We start from the raw sequence: 17,294 nt of genomic DNA, 5'->3' as shown, positions 1-17,294 counted from the left end.
AGGTAATACCCATGTCTCCTTCCTCCCCTTCCTCGCATGATTCAGTTTGGGAAAATCTCATAAATCCACTTGCCAACAGAATTTAGTAAATCACGATTTAAGTTAAAAATGGAGAAAAAAATGACATTTCAAATTAGGATTTGCAGATGTCATTTTTGCTATTAGGCGAGATTTAGGCTTAATTATACTCAAGTTAAACTTGTCAGATTTGTTGTTTGGCAGGATTTTGGTTAAAGCCTATACAAATCCTACTACCAAATAGTCGCTTTGTTTATTTGGTCGGGCTTTAACTTTGCTAAATTTCCTTAGATTCTTTTCTTATAGTTTCATAATGTTTGCATTATATTTTGACGTTGTTGGGTTTCAAAAGGATTCAAGTAGGATTTAGTGAATCCTATAAATTTGGATTTAATAAATCTCAAGGCTATTAAATCTTAAAACTATTTGCCATGATAGAAGTTAAATTTAGGCCCTGTTTGGGCAAGTGTAATTATTTGAAAAAATAATTGTGAAGTTGTGTTATCAAATACGGTGTTGCTACCATTACAATTTTTTTTTATTTAAAAAAAGTCAGAACACAATTATGATAGTCATCCTACTTAGCCAAGTCTTATCGTAAAACACAACTTTTCCACCACAAATCATTGAGAATGCAGACAAAAAATAGTTTTGCTAAACGTCCTAACAGCACGGTGCAGACCGCACCACACCACACCACACCACACCATGACGCTCCAAATAGAGCCTAGATAAATCTTGAAGAATTGTTCGAAATTTAATTTTAAGATTTAAATCTATAAGTTCAAATAAGGTTTGAATATTAATTATTAATGCTTAAATGATTAAGAGTGATTTAATATTGATTCATCTTTTTTAATAATATTAATTATCAATTATTTATTTCTTAAGCTTATTAATTATTATTTAAAGCTCAATTAAACTAATTAATTACTAATCAATACTTAATATACATTTGCTAACCATTAATTACTTGTTCACTAAGTTTGTTAATCACCAATAAAAATCCCATTAAATTAATTAATTTAAACCTCTATATTATTATTCATTAATTAATTATTAATCAGTCACATATCAATACCATATCAATTGTAATTCAATTAAATAAGTTATAACTAATTTAATATAATATGTTAATAAATCATTAATTCTACTTAATTAAATTAAATTAAATTAATCTAAATTAAATAATATATTTACAAAAATAAACCAAAAAATTATAAAGTTAATTAAATTTAAGAAACTTTAGTTAACCTAACTAAAAAACATAAAAACACTTTTTTTTTCTGCAACTTGTAATCTTCAAGGAAAGTGGAATCCACTTCTTCCTCTCCCTTCCGCTCCAAAGATGATTGAGAGGGCACTCGCAGCAGCTTGGTTGAAGAAGATTTGAGGGTTGCACGGCTACATGTAGGATTTAGTAAATTCTTTAAATTTGCATTTAGCAAATTCTAAGGTATTTGAACCCTTTCAGATTCTCCTTCTTCGCCTCTACTTGTTCTTGCTTGATTGAGTTAATTGGTTGGAGAAGTGCTTATAGGGCTTCGGGGGTGGCAGAGGAAGCTGATTCTGCGGCGAAGGAAGAGGCAGACCCTTGCAGATCTTACTACCTTCGAGAACGGACATTGGAAAACTTTGGGCGGACCTTCGCGTGCAGATCTTTTAGTCTTTGCGCCAAATACTCGTGAAGGGAAGAATTCCTCACATCGTCGACTTCCACTTCGCTTCGTCCAGTCTGAAACCCTAACTGGAGCTAGCTTTGAAGGGAGCGACAGGGTGGCTGTTCGAAGAAGAAGACCTTTGAAACTCCAATCTTTCGCCCCCTTTTGCTCTTTTCCTACGTGAAACATTGCTAAGGTAACTTTGCTCTTGCTACCCTCCGCCTCTGCTCGCTTCACTTTGTACGTTCCAACAAGATACGTTCCAACAAGATGTAATAAGTCCATGATTTAGAAAAAAATTATTCTCTGGACATAAAATTTACGCCCGGGGTAGTTGGTGGCTACGTGCTACATGTCAAGTGTTACATGTCAAGTAGGCCTCATTTTTTCATAAAATCTACTTAACCAGTATATTACAGTGTGTCCATTTGTCATAATGCCTATGAAAAATGATTGCTTCCCTTGTCTTAATAAAAGAAATGCTCAAAATTGAGTACTTACATGGCAAAGAATTAGATTTATGTTAAAAATATATTGTAAATTATGTAAATTTGAATTTAATACATTCTATAAGAGCTAAATGCGAAAAATAATTTGTCAATAAATTTGATAAATTCAATTAAATCTTATCAAATTGCTTGACAATTTGTGAGAAGCTTTAAAAGTGTGTTATATTTGTTAGAATAATAAAAAAATATTTTATTACCATAATAAAAAAATAATTATTTAATTTAAATTGAATTTCAAATTAAGTTTTAATTATGCCAATTAATAACTACTATTTTATTATTAATTTAAAAATCATTAAACTAATTACTTCTTAAATAATAATTCAAATTAATTTTGAATTGTTTAGTTATTAATTTTTTTATTAATTAAGTATTACATAAATTTAATTTTTTATTTATTAATTAACTAATAAATAATTTTATATAAATTTACTTAATTGTCATTAATTTAATTATTAATTAGTAATTATTACCCTAAACCCTGAAACTATCTCCACTTTCCCCTAAACCCTCCCTGAAGCCCTTGCCAGCACCAATCCCTCTCCACGCGACCCCCCTGCTCCCGTCCCCGCCCTTTCCCGGCTTCGTAGTTTCGCCTAAAACGAAATTCCTTCTCCTCTTTCCGCTTTGTTCCTACCGTAAGGTAAATTCACATCTTCCTTTTCGCGCGAAAGCCTTCCCGGATTTACTAAGCCGAGTCATGGGATTTAGTATATCCGGGATTTAATGCCGAAATGCGTGAGTTTATGAAATCTGCGGCTTTATTTTGTCCAGCATGATCGTCTGGCAAGATTTTGGTTAAATCCAGGTTAAATCATGCTCTAAATCCGTTACCAGACAGGCCCTTAAAGTTGTCCTTTTTGTGCCTGGCAGGATTTAGGTTAAATCCTGCAAATCCTGCTTCGAAACAGCCCCTTAAATTTTGTTTTTTTTTTGCTGGCAGGATTTAGGTTAAATCCTGCAAATCCTGCTACGAAACAGCCCCTTAAAATTTTTTTTTTTTTTTTTTGTTTAGTAGGAGTTTGGTCAAACACTGCTACCAAATAGCCCCTTATTGTATGCTTATTACATTTTTTAGAGGGAAGATCTTTCCATTTTACATATCCCTCTTGCAGAAGTTTAGTGGGTTTTGCTGCAATTTGGAGCCTCATGGGTGCATGTAGGCGCGGAACTTTTTAACCCATGACTGTAAATTAACGTTGTAGTTTAGCTTAATTTTAATTAATTTTCTTTTAATGATGCATTGCTTTACTATTTTGAATTTATCCAATGATCCTAGGTTTTTATGATTATATTTGAATAAAGTTTATGAGATTGTTCTAACAAATGTAAGATTGGTGGTTAAATTGAACATTAAAGATCAATGTCAAGCATATTAAACTTTTTTTCTGCATTGGAGGCAATTATATAACTTTCTTTCGAACAGAAGGCTTCAAATTTTCAACCAACCATAACAATAAAAATAAGTTTGGTGAAATTACTTAATGAAGAAGAAAAGCGTTTTGCACATTTGTTTCACACTAAATTAAGAAATCCTTTGTAATACAAATGCATTATACCCACTTTGCTTTGCATTCTCTATACATTCATTTCTGTATGCAAATAAACAAACAACTCCATGAATTACTTATCTCTTAGATGTTAATGATTTTCTACTTCTTTTTAGTTCATTTTTTGTCTCGTCTTGCCTTTTGATTTTCTACTTTGTCCCTTTTGAGTATCATTTTTTCAGCGGTATTTCTGGCAGTTTGATTGTGGCTAAAGCTGCTAGGTTGCACAATGACTTGGTGCAATCATTGCGAATCTGAATCTACCGCTGTTCGGGATTGTGATAGTGGAAACCTGTAAGGAATTTTTGCTTTTTTCAATCTTTGTAGCTGATTTGATATCAATATGAGTATATTGTGCCAGATTAAGTTTTTTTTTCTGATTTTGAATTTTTTAATCAGTTGCTGTAATGCTTGTGGAAAGATTATTGATCGTGATGTTTATTTTAAGGGTGCTACATTCGAAAAATCAAGCAGTGGCCAGGTCTGTAAGGCTTCAATTATTACCTAAAATTTAGTTTTTAATCTGTTCTTTCATCCTTAACTTCAAGTTTTTTTTATTTTTTATTTTTTATTTTTTAAATTTTTTTATGGTATCCACTCATTCAGAGCAGGTTATCTGGTAACATTCTCCGCAGTGTTGCTGGTGCATATTCACTGTCACGCCAGAAAACTTTGGACAAGGGTATGTTTTGATCTTCTACCCAGGTCTGACAACATTCTTCTTAATGATCTTTGAGGATTGTGTGAAATGCACAGTCATTAAATGTCAAATCTTGGTATTTTAACATTTGACTGGGAAAACTTCCGAATATTAGACTAGTCACCTAATTTTCTGATTTATAATGTGATATCTTGTTATTGATTGCCCCATTATTGTGAGTTATGATTAGATTGCTTTGATTCTTCACTAGGAGGACAAGGCTTTCATAATAATTTGCTTTTAATGAATGAGAAATTACCTATGATATTTGAAAATATTCTTTTTTTGCTATTTGTACATGTTATGCTTTAGTTTACTTGTGTATGTATAAATATGCTTTCAACATTTATTGACCTTTTTGGCTTTATTGTCTATTTGTTTTTATGAATAACTTTGTCATGGCTTGCTCTATTTTTTTGAACATTAAACTATTTTAAATTTAATGTTTTTTCTTAAATCTTTCAGGGAGAGATGAGATTAGTAACATTCTGCTTCATCTGAATGTAGGAAGTGGGGAATCTTTAATCAATAGAGCTCATAATTTATATAAAGTATGTAAGATATGGGGTCAGTTTGATTTTATATTTTTCTAAATTTATAAATATATATATATATATATATATATATATATATATATATATATATATATATTAAATTTTCACTAATTTGTTTATAAGTTAATTTAATCATGCTTTGCTTTACTTCTTGAAGATAGCAGTAGAAAAGAATTTTACGAAAGGACGTAAAACATCTCATGTTGCAGCTGCTTGCCTATATATTGCTTGCCGGTAAGGATTACTTTAGCTCCCAACTTCAGGCGCTCTTGTATAATTACTTCTATTATTCATGTATTTATTTTCTGCTGGACTACAAATAATGCAAATGCACATGACATTCATTTCATCGTGAAATTTTAATTCTTTTAAGGGTCGCTTGCTCTGATGTTTTTTAGAATATATATTCGTTTTAGAAATACAAAATAAATTAAATGCAGCAGTGTTTTGGTTTAATATAAATCTAATGTATTGAATTAATTTTCTTATAATTGTTATTCAAATGCATTGAAATGCCAGCAAGAGAAGTGGAGGGCGACAGGCTCCAACAATTGTAAGAAAAGGGAATGCAATATCTACTAAATTGGTTGATTATAAAATGTAAGGAAATCATAAGTTTTGGTTATTGAATTCAAGAAAACGGAAATACAACTGACTAGACAACTACCTACTCATGATTGTAAAGAGCATGTCTAATTTTTTAGGAGAAAATGCTGAATTCTTATTCAAAAATCTATTGTAAAAGTTCTTATATTTTATTTGCAGGCAGTTGTGAATATGCTTATTAAAATCTAAGTCCATCCTCTTGTTTCTTTTTGTTTTTTGTGCATGTTGAATGTATTTTGATTATGTTTCGAGTAGAGAAAAGGATGTAATTTTTGACCCATAGAAAATTATTATGTAAGAAGATTGTGAAAATGGATCTTTGAAATTTAGATGGTTAAAAAAGGGCAAATGACACAAGCTAATTTTTTTTTTTTTTTTTGATTTGCTGGATATGCTAAGTTCTTAAGTGCTTAATGATACTTTAAATAGCTCCTTATTAGTGAACTACTAGTCAATTTGCAACAACTTTCTCCATAACATTGTGGGAAGATATTTACAATGTTTGTATGATAAGTGTGTATGGTAACATCACTCTTCTAAATCTCGGGACAAAGAATTTAAGATTAATTATTTTCCTTTGGAATGCTGCATTTAGTGATGATCCTAGCGGTTCTTCAATATTATTTGAGCTTGACTTAACAAGCCAAATAGATGGATTAGGAGGAGTACAAATATTGGGTTAACTAAGACAAAGTTAGGTGTAGGTCAAGGCCATAAGTCTAATTGGTTGGATGGAGCATAAATATGATTACTTGAGGGGTACAGGTTGAATCTGATAGGTTCCATTCAAATGCAAAACCAAACAATTACACATGTAGAGTTTGATCACTATATATAGGAGGATAGAGGAGAAAATTTTCCAAATTCAACTCCAAGAGTAGGATTTATTGATAATCTAAATTCTTTGATCATAAAAGAACCAATAGTCTAGAACCAGACATTAAAGGAGGAGAGAGATTAAATATAATTCTATGGATTTAACTTTAGATTTTTTTAGAATTTAGATGACTTCTTAATAAAAGTAAATTATCAAGATAAGGGTCTTATCATATCCGATGACCTATTTTTTATGAATGATGAGGATATAGTCCTTATCAATTATCATCTCTATTTTAGTATTTAGATTTTTACAAAATAGTTGCTTCCACCTAGATAAATTCAATTTGATTTCCATTTCAATTCAAGGAGATCATGGTATATAGAGTCGCTCTTTCTTTCTTTGCCTAAAATCTCTCCTCCCTCTCTCACTTTAGCCAGCCAATCTTTGGCCTTTTTTTTAACAAAATTCAACAAACCATAGGGGCCTTTCTCAAAGTTAGCAACTTAACCAATTCACTTCAGACACATCTCTATAATCTCTTTATACCCAATGAAGGAAGGAGGAAATGTTTTTGTACCATTCATGGAAGAAGAAATTAAGCGTTAAGGAGGCAATGCGAGGAAATGATTAAGAAGCAAGCGAAGCAAAGAGCACTACAAAGAAAAATATCCAAGAAAGAACAAAGACGGAAACAAGCTGTTCTCATGAGAAATTTTCTTCTATTTGGGTAACACCAATCCCAATTCTACTAATGAATTTCACTAAAATGCATGGCTCTTTTAATCTTCACCCTCACCAATTTTCTCATAAGCTGGTATTTTTTTTATTTGGTTAAACTAATAAAACAACCAGAAAAATTCCAAGTTACGGTTTGCTACTGTAAGAGCTCATTAAAAATGATATCAAGGCTTATTTTTAATTTTTAGTTTGAAATTGTTAATCAAGGTTATTCTTTCACAGCCCTTATTTTTTAGAACATATCTGTACATCTTGAGTTGTGAGAAGGTGTATTCTTTCTCATTCTCCTTGATAATTGATCCAACCTATGGGATAGGATTTTCATATCAAATAAATATTAATGTTGGGTTTCTTCGTACTGGATTGAAGTGATTGATATTTTATTTTTTTTTAATGTTCTAAGTTTATGATCTTTAATAGATGTATAGATTATGATCTTTAGATTATCAGTCTATTTATTTATTTTTAGTTTTTTTTAGAAAAGGAATTCAAATCTTTCACATTAAACTATGTAATATTATTATAATTTAAAATATTATTATATCTATTTTCTTAACAATGAATAAGAATTTTGTTAGTTAAATAGCTGATAATTAAAACCAGTCATATTATGCATATATATTTGCTTGGAATATTATTTTTATTTATGCTTTGAATTCACTCAAATCCTTGACAAGAAATGATGCCTCTAGTTTTCCTGCCAAAATCACGACCAAACGTTTAATAATATATATCATCTTTCAAACCATGAGTTAGGATTTCGTTGAAGTCTTGACAAATAAAATAAAAGACCCACCCTTTTAGCATTCTGGATGCTAAGTTTCATTAGTATTTAGTTTTCCAATCAAGATGTCATCAACAATTTTTCACATTTTCATCTCCTATCAGAGTCATTTATTCTGATAAAATTATCAATTTTCTTGATAACTTTTGTAAAAAAAAATCAAATGTTTGCTAAAATCATGCAGATTTTTAGCTTATAAACAAACATTTAGAGTAATTAGTAGTCATAATTGGCGGGGGAAGTCATGTTTTTGACCCCTATATCATCTCTTTCGTATCTATATTTTGCTTTGATTTATTTATTTATTATTATTTTTTTAATGGAGAGCTAGAGATGGCGAGTGGGGGGGTGGGTATATTTTGCTTTGATTTATTTATTTATTATTATTTGTTTAATGGAGAGCTAGAGATGGCGAGTGGGCGGGTGGGTCTGGGAAAGAGAGAGAGGGAGAGGGAGAGGCGGCACAATGTCATCAAGACAACAACGGGTCTTGGCTTTAAAGGAAGCTCCTTTCAATCGTTATGTTTCAATTTTCCTTTTATATCTTTCGAATGTTTTACATCTGTTATCACTGATGTTTTTTCATATATTGCTTGGTTTATCTTTGCCATCTTACTCCAAAATTTTAAATTGAGGGTGGCAGTTGCTTTGAAATGATTCATGGATGAATAAATGCTTATTAATCACAAAACAACATAAACACTTTTCTACTATGTTTTTTTTCATATAAAATGACATGCACTTGACTAATTTTTAACTACATTTGTTTCGAGCATGTAGAATTTGACCAGGGACATGAATTTGTTGAGTGTTTCATTTCATAAGCTATGTATAATTTTTATCAGTGTTATCAAAACACAAAGGGTAATGTAATGCGGAAGCCTTTATTTTTGCCTCACAACGTAATGCACAGAGCTATGCGATGCTTTGATTAAACAAAATGCTGATAGGTTGTATAAAATTATTAATGTATAAATACATTCATTGGACAATTTATAAAATATGAAATGACTTAAAAGTTGATATAAAATAAAAATAATCTGGTACAATACTTAACTTGAAGACAAACATTGAGGGAAAAGTTACAAACTAAAATTTTGAACAATTTCTGGTAGTTTGCTGCAATAATTAAAAAATTAAATATTGCAAAAAAAATCTGCAAATTAATTTCGGCATTTCAAAGAACACTTCAACAAAGTTAAATAGCCATCACACGCTTTTTTTTGTTTGCTTGTGAAGCGCACTTCAAAGCGCACCTTTAAAAACATTGTTTTATATAGTTCTCGGAAACTCTCTTATAGTAAGTATACAAAATTAGGTATTAAAAGATTAGCCACAAGATTAATTACAAAAAGTCTCTCTATGGATTGGTGAGGTGTGAATAATGATTTAATGGATCAATCAGTTGCCATACTGAGTTGGATAGGGGCAAAGTTCATGGTGGGGGTGGCTAGATGTGAGCTGTTTGGGCATTTTTCATACCCCACCTCAAGCGATTAGATGGTTATTATTCATTCCAAGCTTTTTTACTGATTTTGTAAAGACTACCTGTTATAATTTTATGATGAGAATGTTCACAAGTTGTTCATATGTAATGATGAACAAAATAAAAATTAGATCATTGTCCACCTTCTTTTTTATAAAATAATCAACTTAAATATGCTTGGTATATTCATTTTACATGAGATTACGCCCAATATTGATGTCTGACTTGATATCACAACAAAGCCACATAGATCTTTCCTTTATTTTTTAAATTTTCTAAGATAATTTTTAGCTATAGTAATTTTTAGGCCTTTGGTTCCATAAATTTAAATTTGACTTTTGTATTGGTTATTGCTATCATATTTTATTTCATATTTCTTAAAGACATGAGTTTTTTTCTTAGAAATGTGTAATATTCTAAAGTTAACCTCTTATCAATTATAGAATTTATATAATTTGGATTTGTAAATGCTTCAGGAGCCAGTTCCACTCTTTTTTTAAATATAACTCTTTTATTTAGTGTTCCATTCAAATTTGATGTGATTCTTTAGGATTGTGCTTGATTTGACTCACCACACCAACATTGTATGCAATGTCAAGTTTAAATTGTCATAAATTGACAGATTTTCCCACTAGTCTTTAGAGTTTTTTTTTTTTTTTTTCAATTGATGTGCTTTCTGAAGTATTTTTTAATTTATAATGAAAATTTATAGGATTCTCAACAGGCATCTGTGCCAACTTACACATCATTTTTAACAAGTTTGTTTTATATTTCTGTTTTGATATAAAAATTCTCTGTTGAGATTGTGTAACTTCAATGACAAGTACTTTAGCATATATAATTTTTTTACTTCAAATTCTTGGAGCAATATTTCTTTCAAATCTCCATTCCTTTAAAATCTTTATTTGATATGATAATGTCAACACAAGTTAGATGCACGGAGACTTCTCTTTAAATCACTATGTTTCAAAAATAATTTATTATCATTTTGAGTTTATTTGTATATCATATTGAGCATTACCTTAGCAAACCAAACTTGCTTACCATTTATTATTTATTTGAGTTAAATCTCGATAGGACTTTCATATGCAATTCCTCTTTTAGGCCACCATGTAAGAAGGCATTTCAATTAGCATTCTTCGAATTGAAATGCCTTGTCACACAATCTTTATTATATGCTAATGTTAAAGAAACCCAAACGATAATTTTTTAAAACTAGTGAAAATATTTCAAGATAATCAATCCCATATGTTTAAGTATAATGTTTTCCCATCAATTTAGCTTTATACTCTTCTAGTGGACCATCATATTTGTACTTAACAATCAATACCCATTTGCATCTAATTAGTTTTTCTTCTTTTGATAATTTTTCATATTTTCTTATGAACATTTATTTATTCTTTCATAGCGTTATTTAATTCACATTATTCAAAGCTTTAGAAAGTGTTTTTATGGATAGAAATAATGCGCAGGCTGGTAAGGAAGGTTTCGTGGTTATAAGATAGATTTTGTTTGATCACATCATATATTATAGATGCTCATTGGAAGTTCTTGTATCTTTGTTTATTGGTTCAATGCTTTTCTCAATGAATTCAATGATAATGATTGATTCAGTTGATTAGAGACTTGCATAGATTTAGATTCATTTCTTCCTGATTATGCTTGTAATTGTTGTGCAGGTTGTGATTCTAATAATTTTGATTTTGTTAGGAGTGATTGGTTTTGGAATGGAGTTATTTGCTGGGTTGAGGTGTTAGAAAAAGACAATATAGTAATAAATAATTATTTGTGAATGATATTTTTAATTTAGGATAGATGGTAATAAAATTTTGCTCTACCTCATTAAAAGTGACATAAGAGGACATTTACACCTTTCTTGGGTGTTGGTAGCATTTATTCCCTTTTGTCTGGGGAAATAACCAATGAATTCACATTTATTTGTGAGTAAATAATCTCTGTTTTGGCAATCTGTACAAACAAATGCAACACTTTAAAATATTTTAGAAATATTTTTGTTTGAAGTGTTGAAGTGGAAAAGAAATTGGTTAGGGTTGTGTAGGACCATTTGAAACCAAGGATCATTGCACGCAACTGATTTATCATGTTAGCGGCTTTAAAATAGCATCTCCGAATTTTAATTTGAAACTCTCTTGAAAAAGGGAAGGTGGCGGTCATTTTTTAGTTTAGTCATTCCATTTTGTTGGGCTGTATGCACAAAAGAGGATGAATATATTATTTTTTTTCTTGGAAGTATGTTGAGAGAGCATGATTAAAGTAGTTTTTGGTATTGTTGAATCTCACTAATTTAATTCAAAGTCAAATTGATTTTCTTATGATGTTGAAATTATGGTAAATATTTCATCACTTTTGACTTTTAATAAAAAGATCCATGACATACACACATATCATCGCTAAAAGAGAAAAACTATCTATCCCTATCCCCAAATATTTTAGTTACTGTAGAGGATGATCCTCGGATGTCACTTTGAATAAGAGAAAATATAATTAGGATCCTTGTGTCTCTTATTAAAAATATTGTGCATTTAATTTTTGCTATCTAACGAACATCACATTGAAATTATTCATCATTAAAAATTTTTAATAAAAACTAAAATATAGTTTTGAGAATAACAATGGATGGATTGGTAAAATGTAGGTGTCGAGGTCAAAATTATTTATTAGATCTAAGGTTTTCTAAAAAAAAATGATAACACTAAAGGTTTTGTGGAGTTTCCTTGATCATGAGGTTGTTTAAATCATCTCATTTTTTGCTAGTCTATATTTTTTGCAACGCTAAAAAATGGATTACACTAAAATATACTTTTTGCTAGTTCTTGAAAGATACAATATAGATGATAAACCATAAACTAAATTTAGAATCTATAGTTAACTTTTGGATATATAATAAGGTGATGAACAATCATGGTACATGAATGATGCTTTAGAATGGTGTATTTGTTTAAATAAATGTCTTCTTGAACTTGTACTATTTTCAAGGATCCATTGATAATGATACATTTTTTTTGTGTTGTTTAGACAAGGAGTATTTCAAGTTGATTTGTTTAAGGAGTTGGTCATATGATTTGTAGCTGCTAACCCTACAATCCATGAGTTGGAATTATTTATCTCTAAGAATTTAGAAGAACGAGAAGAGGAGGTAAGATTTGAGAATATTTAGAACAAATACAACTGTAGGAGTTTTTTCTTGTCATACTAATAACTTTTCAACTTCTTTTTTTCTTCTTTGTGGAATTCATTAAGTGATTTTTTTTTTAATTGTTTTACTTTCTACTATATATTTGTTATATGGGAAATTTATATACATATCACACAAACCATATGAATTTCGAACACCTAAATATTTTAACACTTAGGGTCTGTTTGGAGCAGCTTCAGCTTATCCAGTTTATCCAAATAAGTTGCTCATCCTGATAAACTGTTGATCAACAACTGATTTGGATAAGTTGTTTAACTGTTTGGTTTTTGCATTTGAAAAACAGCTGATTCTTGATAAATGATCATTCTGCCCCTGTTTTGAATAAGCTGTTTAGTTGTTTGGTTTGTGCGTTTTAAAAATAGTTGATTTGCAAGTTTTTTAAAGTAAATGAACAATTTGGCATGCCAGAAATATTACATCAAAGAACATTAAAGAACATTAGTCATATAAAGTAAACTGGCATGCCAAAATAAATGACTCGGCAAAGTAATAGAAGGAATAGAATGTCTTAGTCTAGCTGTGCAAAATGCACCGACTCTTTCCATCAAATTTGGGAAATTTCTTCCACGAGAACTAAGACATTTTATACATGATGGAATGTGGAGGAGCCCAAAATATTCTATTTTACATTATTACACCTGGCTAGAAATGCTATACATATAGAAAAAGAAGACAATTGGATGGTTTTACTTGCAAAACCTATCTAAACTCAGCATAAACAAAAATCACATTATGTGCTCCTGAAACTAACTCTTGAAACTAGTGTCAACTAGTAAAAGATGACAAAAACCGCTGAGGACTTCAGCTGAGCTGGAAGAGCTATCAACGTTCAGCAAATATCAAAATTTAACATCAAAATACCCGAATTACATCAACTAGGTACACGAAAAATATCCAGGCTCAAAAACACCAGAACATCAACATGCAACAAAAACAAATACATAAAAACATAAGATGTAAAAGAGAAGAAAAAACATATAAAATAAAGTAAACTAATAATAATAAAATGCATTACCTTCCTGAAACAATGGCATCAAAGGTGAAGGCAACAAGGTATTTCCCAGGATTCTCCTCGTCCGACACAATCCTCAGAGAAAAGGTGAAGGCAACAAGGTATTTCCCAGGATTCTCGTCCGACACAATCCTCAGAGATTCCTTCTTAACAACATATGATCGCTTTCTGATGCTCCGTGAAAGGAGTAGGCGGGGGTGGGGGCGGCGGTGCGGAGCAATACGAATACCTCGACGCAGTAGCTAGGCCCGGATGATAAGCAAGGTGATCCCCACCACCACGCTGGTAGTGATCGAAGGGCGGAGGCATCTGAGCTGGCATCAACGGCGGTGGCGGGTAAGAACCGACTTACGGACAATACTGCAGAGTATTAGAGTTGGGGTATTGAGGGTAAGACATCGTCGTAGCAAACACATAACGATTACCAGTCAAGACCTCCGTAGGCGGCGTCAGCGATTGTTGTTGCGCGGCAGGCGGTGGGATCATAGAAGGGCCGTGGTGCTGATGGTGATGGCCATGGTTTCTTCGTCGACCTGCGCCTCCGCCGCTACTCCACGTGTTGCCCATCGCCGATCCTTTCTCTATTTTGCAGCAATCAAGTGATCAAAAAATATTCCACTAATCAACTAAGAAACCCCGATGAAAATAACAATGATCAACGATATTGAAAGAGAAGAATTCACCAAGAAAATGAAACCCTAATTACAAGGATAGATGTCGTCGGAGGTTAAAGAGGGGAAGAACCCGCTTTTTATTTCTGCTATCGAAAGGTTGCGCGACTCTCCATCCACAACAACGTTTATACAGCCGCTTGACCGGGGGTGGTGAATCTCCCACCAACACGATGGATGGAGACCGACGAGGCAAGGTCGTGGACGAAGATGGATTGCCTCCTCATTATAGCATGCGATACGTGAAGAGGGCAACAAGGTCTTTCACTCAAATGAAATGCGGACCGCGGGGTTCGACCCGCGATTTGCGTTTAACGTAAAAATTAAAACACTGTTTTCTCAGACGCGATCCAAATGTATTTTCCAAACAAGCGACAACTTTTTCAAAACGCCGCCGCAACTTATCCGCTACCCCAAACGTAGCCTTAGTGTCATAAACCTATGCACGAAAATGTGTATTTCACTTTTAAAAAGTAATAATGGTATTTTTGATGTAATATTAATATTTTGAGTGTTATACATGTTAATATGAAAATTTATGTGTCAGACATGTAAATACATTAGAATTGTGGAATGTAAATTTATGTCGCTCTTCCTTTACTTGTTTTTCTTATGCTATCTAATTTTTGTATTTTGCCATGAAGTTTTCAACACACACACGTACATATATATACATACATATATATACATACATATATATACATACATATATATAAATATATATATATATATATACATACATATATATATATATATATATAGATTAAAAAGCCAAAGGCAATATTATTAAAGAGAGAAGGGCACAGATATGTTGTATGAGTGGACCCAAATAGACACCTAACTTGCACGGTACAACACACTCAAAAAACCCAAAAAAGAGATGGTACATATAAGATTAATCAGGACGACTCAATTTAAGTTCTGTCTCTTCTTCTAGTTCTCAGAAGGGAACTAGCTAACAAATTGGTGAGGAGCGTACCATTGCTCGAAGTAACCAAAGTATCATTCATTAGATTTCTTAGCTCAAGTAGATCTCCATTCTTCATCTTCCTCCTGGAAGTGTAAACCTGTTATTTCTCATCTGAAGATTGTTGCTCATTCGGATGAGGCAGTAGAGCTATAGTAGAAAGATTGCCAACAATTATACCCACAATAGGTTTTAGTGTATGTGAAGTATGAGTTGTCGCTTCTACACCGATACTTCCTGAAGATGGGGAACTGCAAGATTCTCTTGATTATCAGTTCGAACACTATCTTTTGTAAGTAAGGATCCTTCTGTACTGTTTTCAATGGGGTTTAAAAGTGTAGGTTGTCTAGCAGAGCCATACAACATCACATCAATCGCATAAACAGTATTGTCAGGGGGGTCCACAGGGGCAATTAAATCAGATACAAAATCCTGTCCTGTGATAGTTTTCTCTCCAGGTGAAACAGATATGTCCAGAGCAGTGGTGTTAGACCTATTCTTATTTACTTTATCTTTAGATTTCAAATTAGAATGAGACTTGTGACATTCATCATAAGTATGCCTAAACATCTTACAATGAGAATGATAAAGAGGTTTATGTTCCATGATGATTTGTTGCCAATATCCATTATGAGTCGTGTTCCATGACGATTTGTTGCCAATATCCATTATGAGTCGTACACAACCAAACTTCAATGACGTCAGGTAAAATAATATTTCTTTTCACAACTATTTTGGCCACAGAAGGTCTGGTTAGGTTGAAAGTTGGTAGATCTAACTTCATAGGGTGCCCAAGTATGACTCCAATATAGTAAAGAACCTGATGATTGAAAAAGTGCAGTTTGAGACCAGGTAAAATAAACCATACCGGTACAGTAGGAGATTAATGATTAGGGTCAAAATCAGGAGACCACTTGAGTAACTTCATTGACTTGTCTGCAATGTTAATATATGTTTTGGATAAAATTCGAGTGTAGTCTTCGGCCATGATTAATTGAATCAACACGTCTCTCATCCGTGAGGCACACTTTTCACTTTCCTGCTAGTTTGAGATTATCAAAATTTTTTCTAATAACTTCCATAGTTGGGTGCCCTCACTAAAATTTTCCAATAAGAGCGAACTTGAATTTTTCAGTCAGGGTTGAAATTTCTAAGCCAAAGAAAAAAAGTGTTATTTTTCCACTTTTTTTACTTGTCTTCTTAACAAAGGGTCAGTCACTTGTATCATCGCGACCATCGCGACAATCCTTATAGCTTGAGGGGAAGACAACTGCCGATTCCATCTGAGTATTATCCACCACGTGGGCAAAGAAGGCGATGCCAGACTCAACCGAAGGAGTGAGCGCCATCAGAGCAGGGAAATCCACCTGCTAGAAGATCCCGAGATAATCACAGTGAGGTGCAAAAGAAAGCGAGGTTGTTGGACGTTCGCCCTGCTTTGCTGCTTCGAGCCCGAGGAAAGGAGTTTGCGCCCACGCCGAGGAACGCTGTGAGAGAACAACCTTCCAAGCGAGAATGAAGGATTGCACAATAGACAATGTTGGTGTCGAAACGAGAGAATGAAGCCCCGAAGATGACAGAAGACAAAACAATCGCAATCGGTTCGAAACTGCGGAGGAGAAGCAACGATTGGGGCCACGGACTGGCGCAGCTCGACGAAGCTCTACGAAGACGACGGAAGACGAAACAGAGGAGCGAAATCCCCCTACTTCTTCGAGCGTGAAAATGCCGTAGTAGAGGCGTGAGGCGAAACCCTAGCAGAGCCTCCTACGAAAATGATGGTGGAACGAAGCGTGTGATATATAAAGCCTTTTTGTAATGTGTGCAAACTAGAAAATCTGTATTGATCGTTTTTATTAGGGTTGGTTGCTCATGTTTCTTATTAAGGGAGGACTTTAAATTGCATTTTTTTTGTTGGTAGCCTTTGTTAATAATAATTATAATTATAATTATATATATATATATATATAGCCTGTCAACCTTGTTCACAAATAGTTTTTT

General features: G+C 32.5%; 1 protein-coding gene across 7 annotated transcripts in view; it reads left to right on the top strand.

Annotated features, from left to right (window-relative positions):
- The first annotated feature begins 1,330 nt into the window (after positions 1–1,330).
- Positions 1,331–17,294, top strand: part of LOC110024264 (transcription factor IIIB 60 kDa subunit) — a 69,290-nt gene continuing 53,326 nt past the window's right edge. Inside the window, exons 1-7 of one of the 7 annotated variants that reach the window (XM_020724137.1) lie at positions 1,331–1,474; positions 1,576–1,875; positions 3,936–4,032; positions 4,138–4,219; positions 4,345–4,420; positions 4,904–4,989; positions 5,150–5,226. In XM_020724137.1, the coding sequence (XP_020579796.1) occupies positions 3,968–4,032; positions 4,138–4,219; positions 4,345–4,420; positions 4,904–4,989; positions 5,150–5,226 (386 nt within the window). In that variant the 5' untranslated portion in view covers positions 1,331–1,474; positions 1,576–1,875; positions 3,936–3,967. Of the gene's footprint in view, positions 1,475–1,549; positions 1,876–2,700; positions 2,832–3,920; positions 4,033–4,137; positions 4,220–4,344; positions 4,421–4,903; positions 4,990–5,149; positions 5,227–17,294 lie in introns of those variants that run through there. The other 6 variants (XM_020724130.1, XM_020724131.1, XM_020724132.1 and 3 more) reach the window with 6 other exon arrangements.

Source organism: Phalaenopsis equestris, unplaced genomic scaffold (assembly GCF_001263595.1).
Source record: "Phalaenopsis equestris unplaced genomic scaffold, ASM126359v1 Scaffold000251, whole genome shotgun sequence".
In the NCBI taxonomy this organism is placed as follows: domain Eukaryota; kingdom Viridiplantae; phylum Streptophyta; class Magnoliopsida; order Asparagales; family Orchidaceae; genus Phalaenopsis; species Phalaenopsis equestris.
This window is presented reverse-complemented; position numbering and strand designations above follow the sequence as displayed.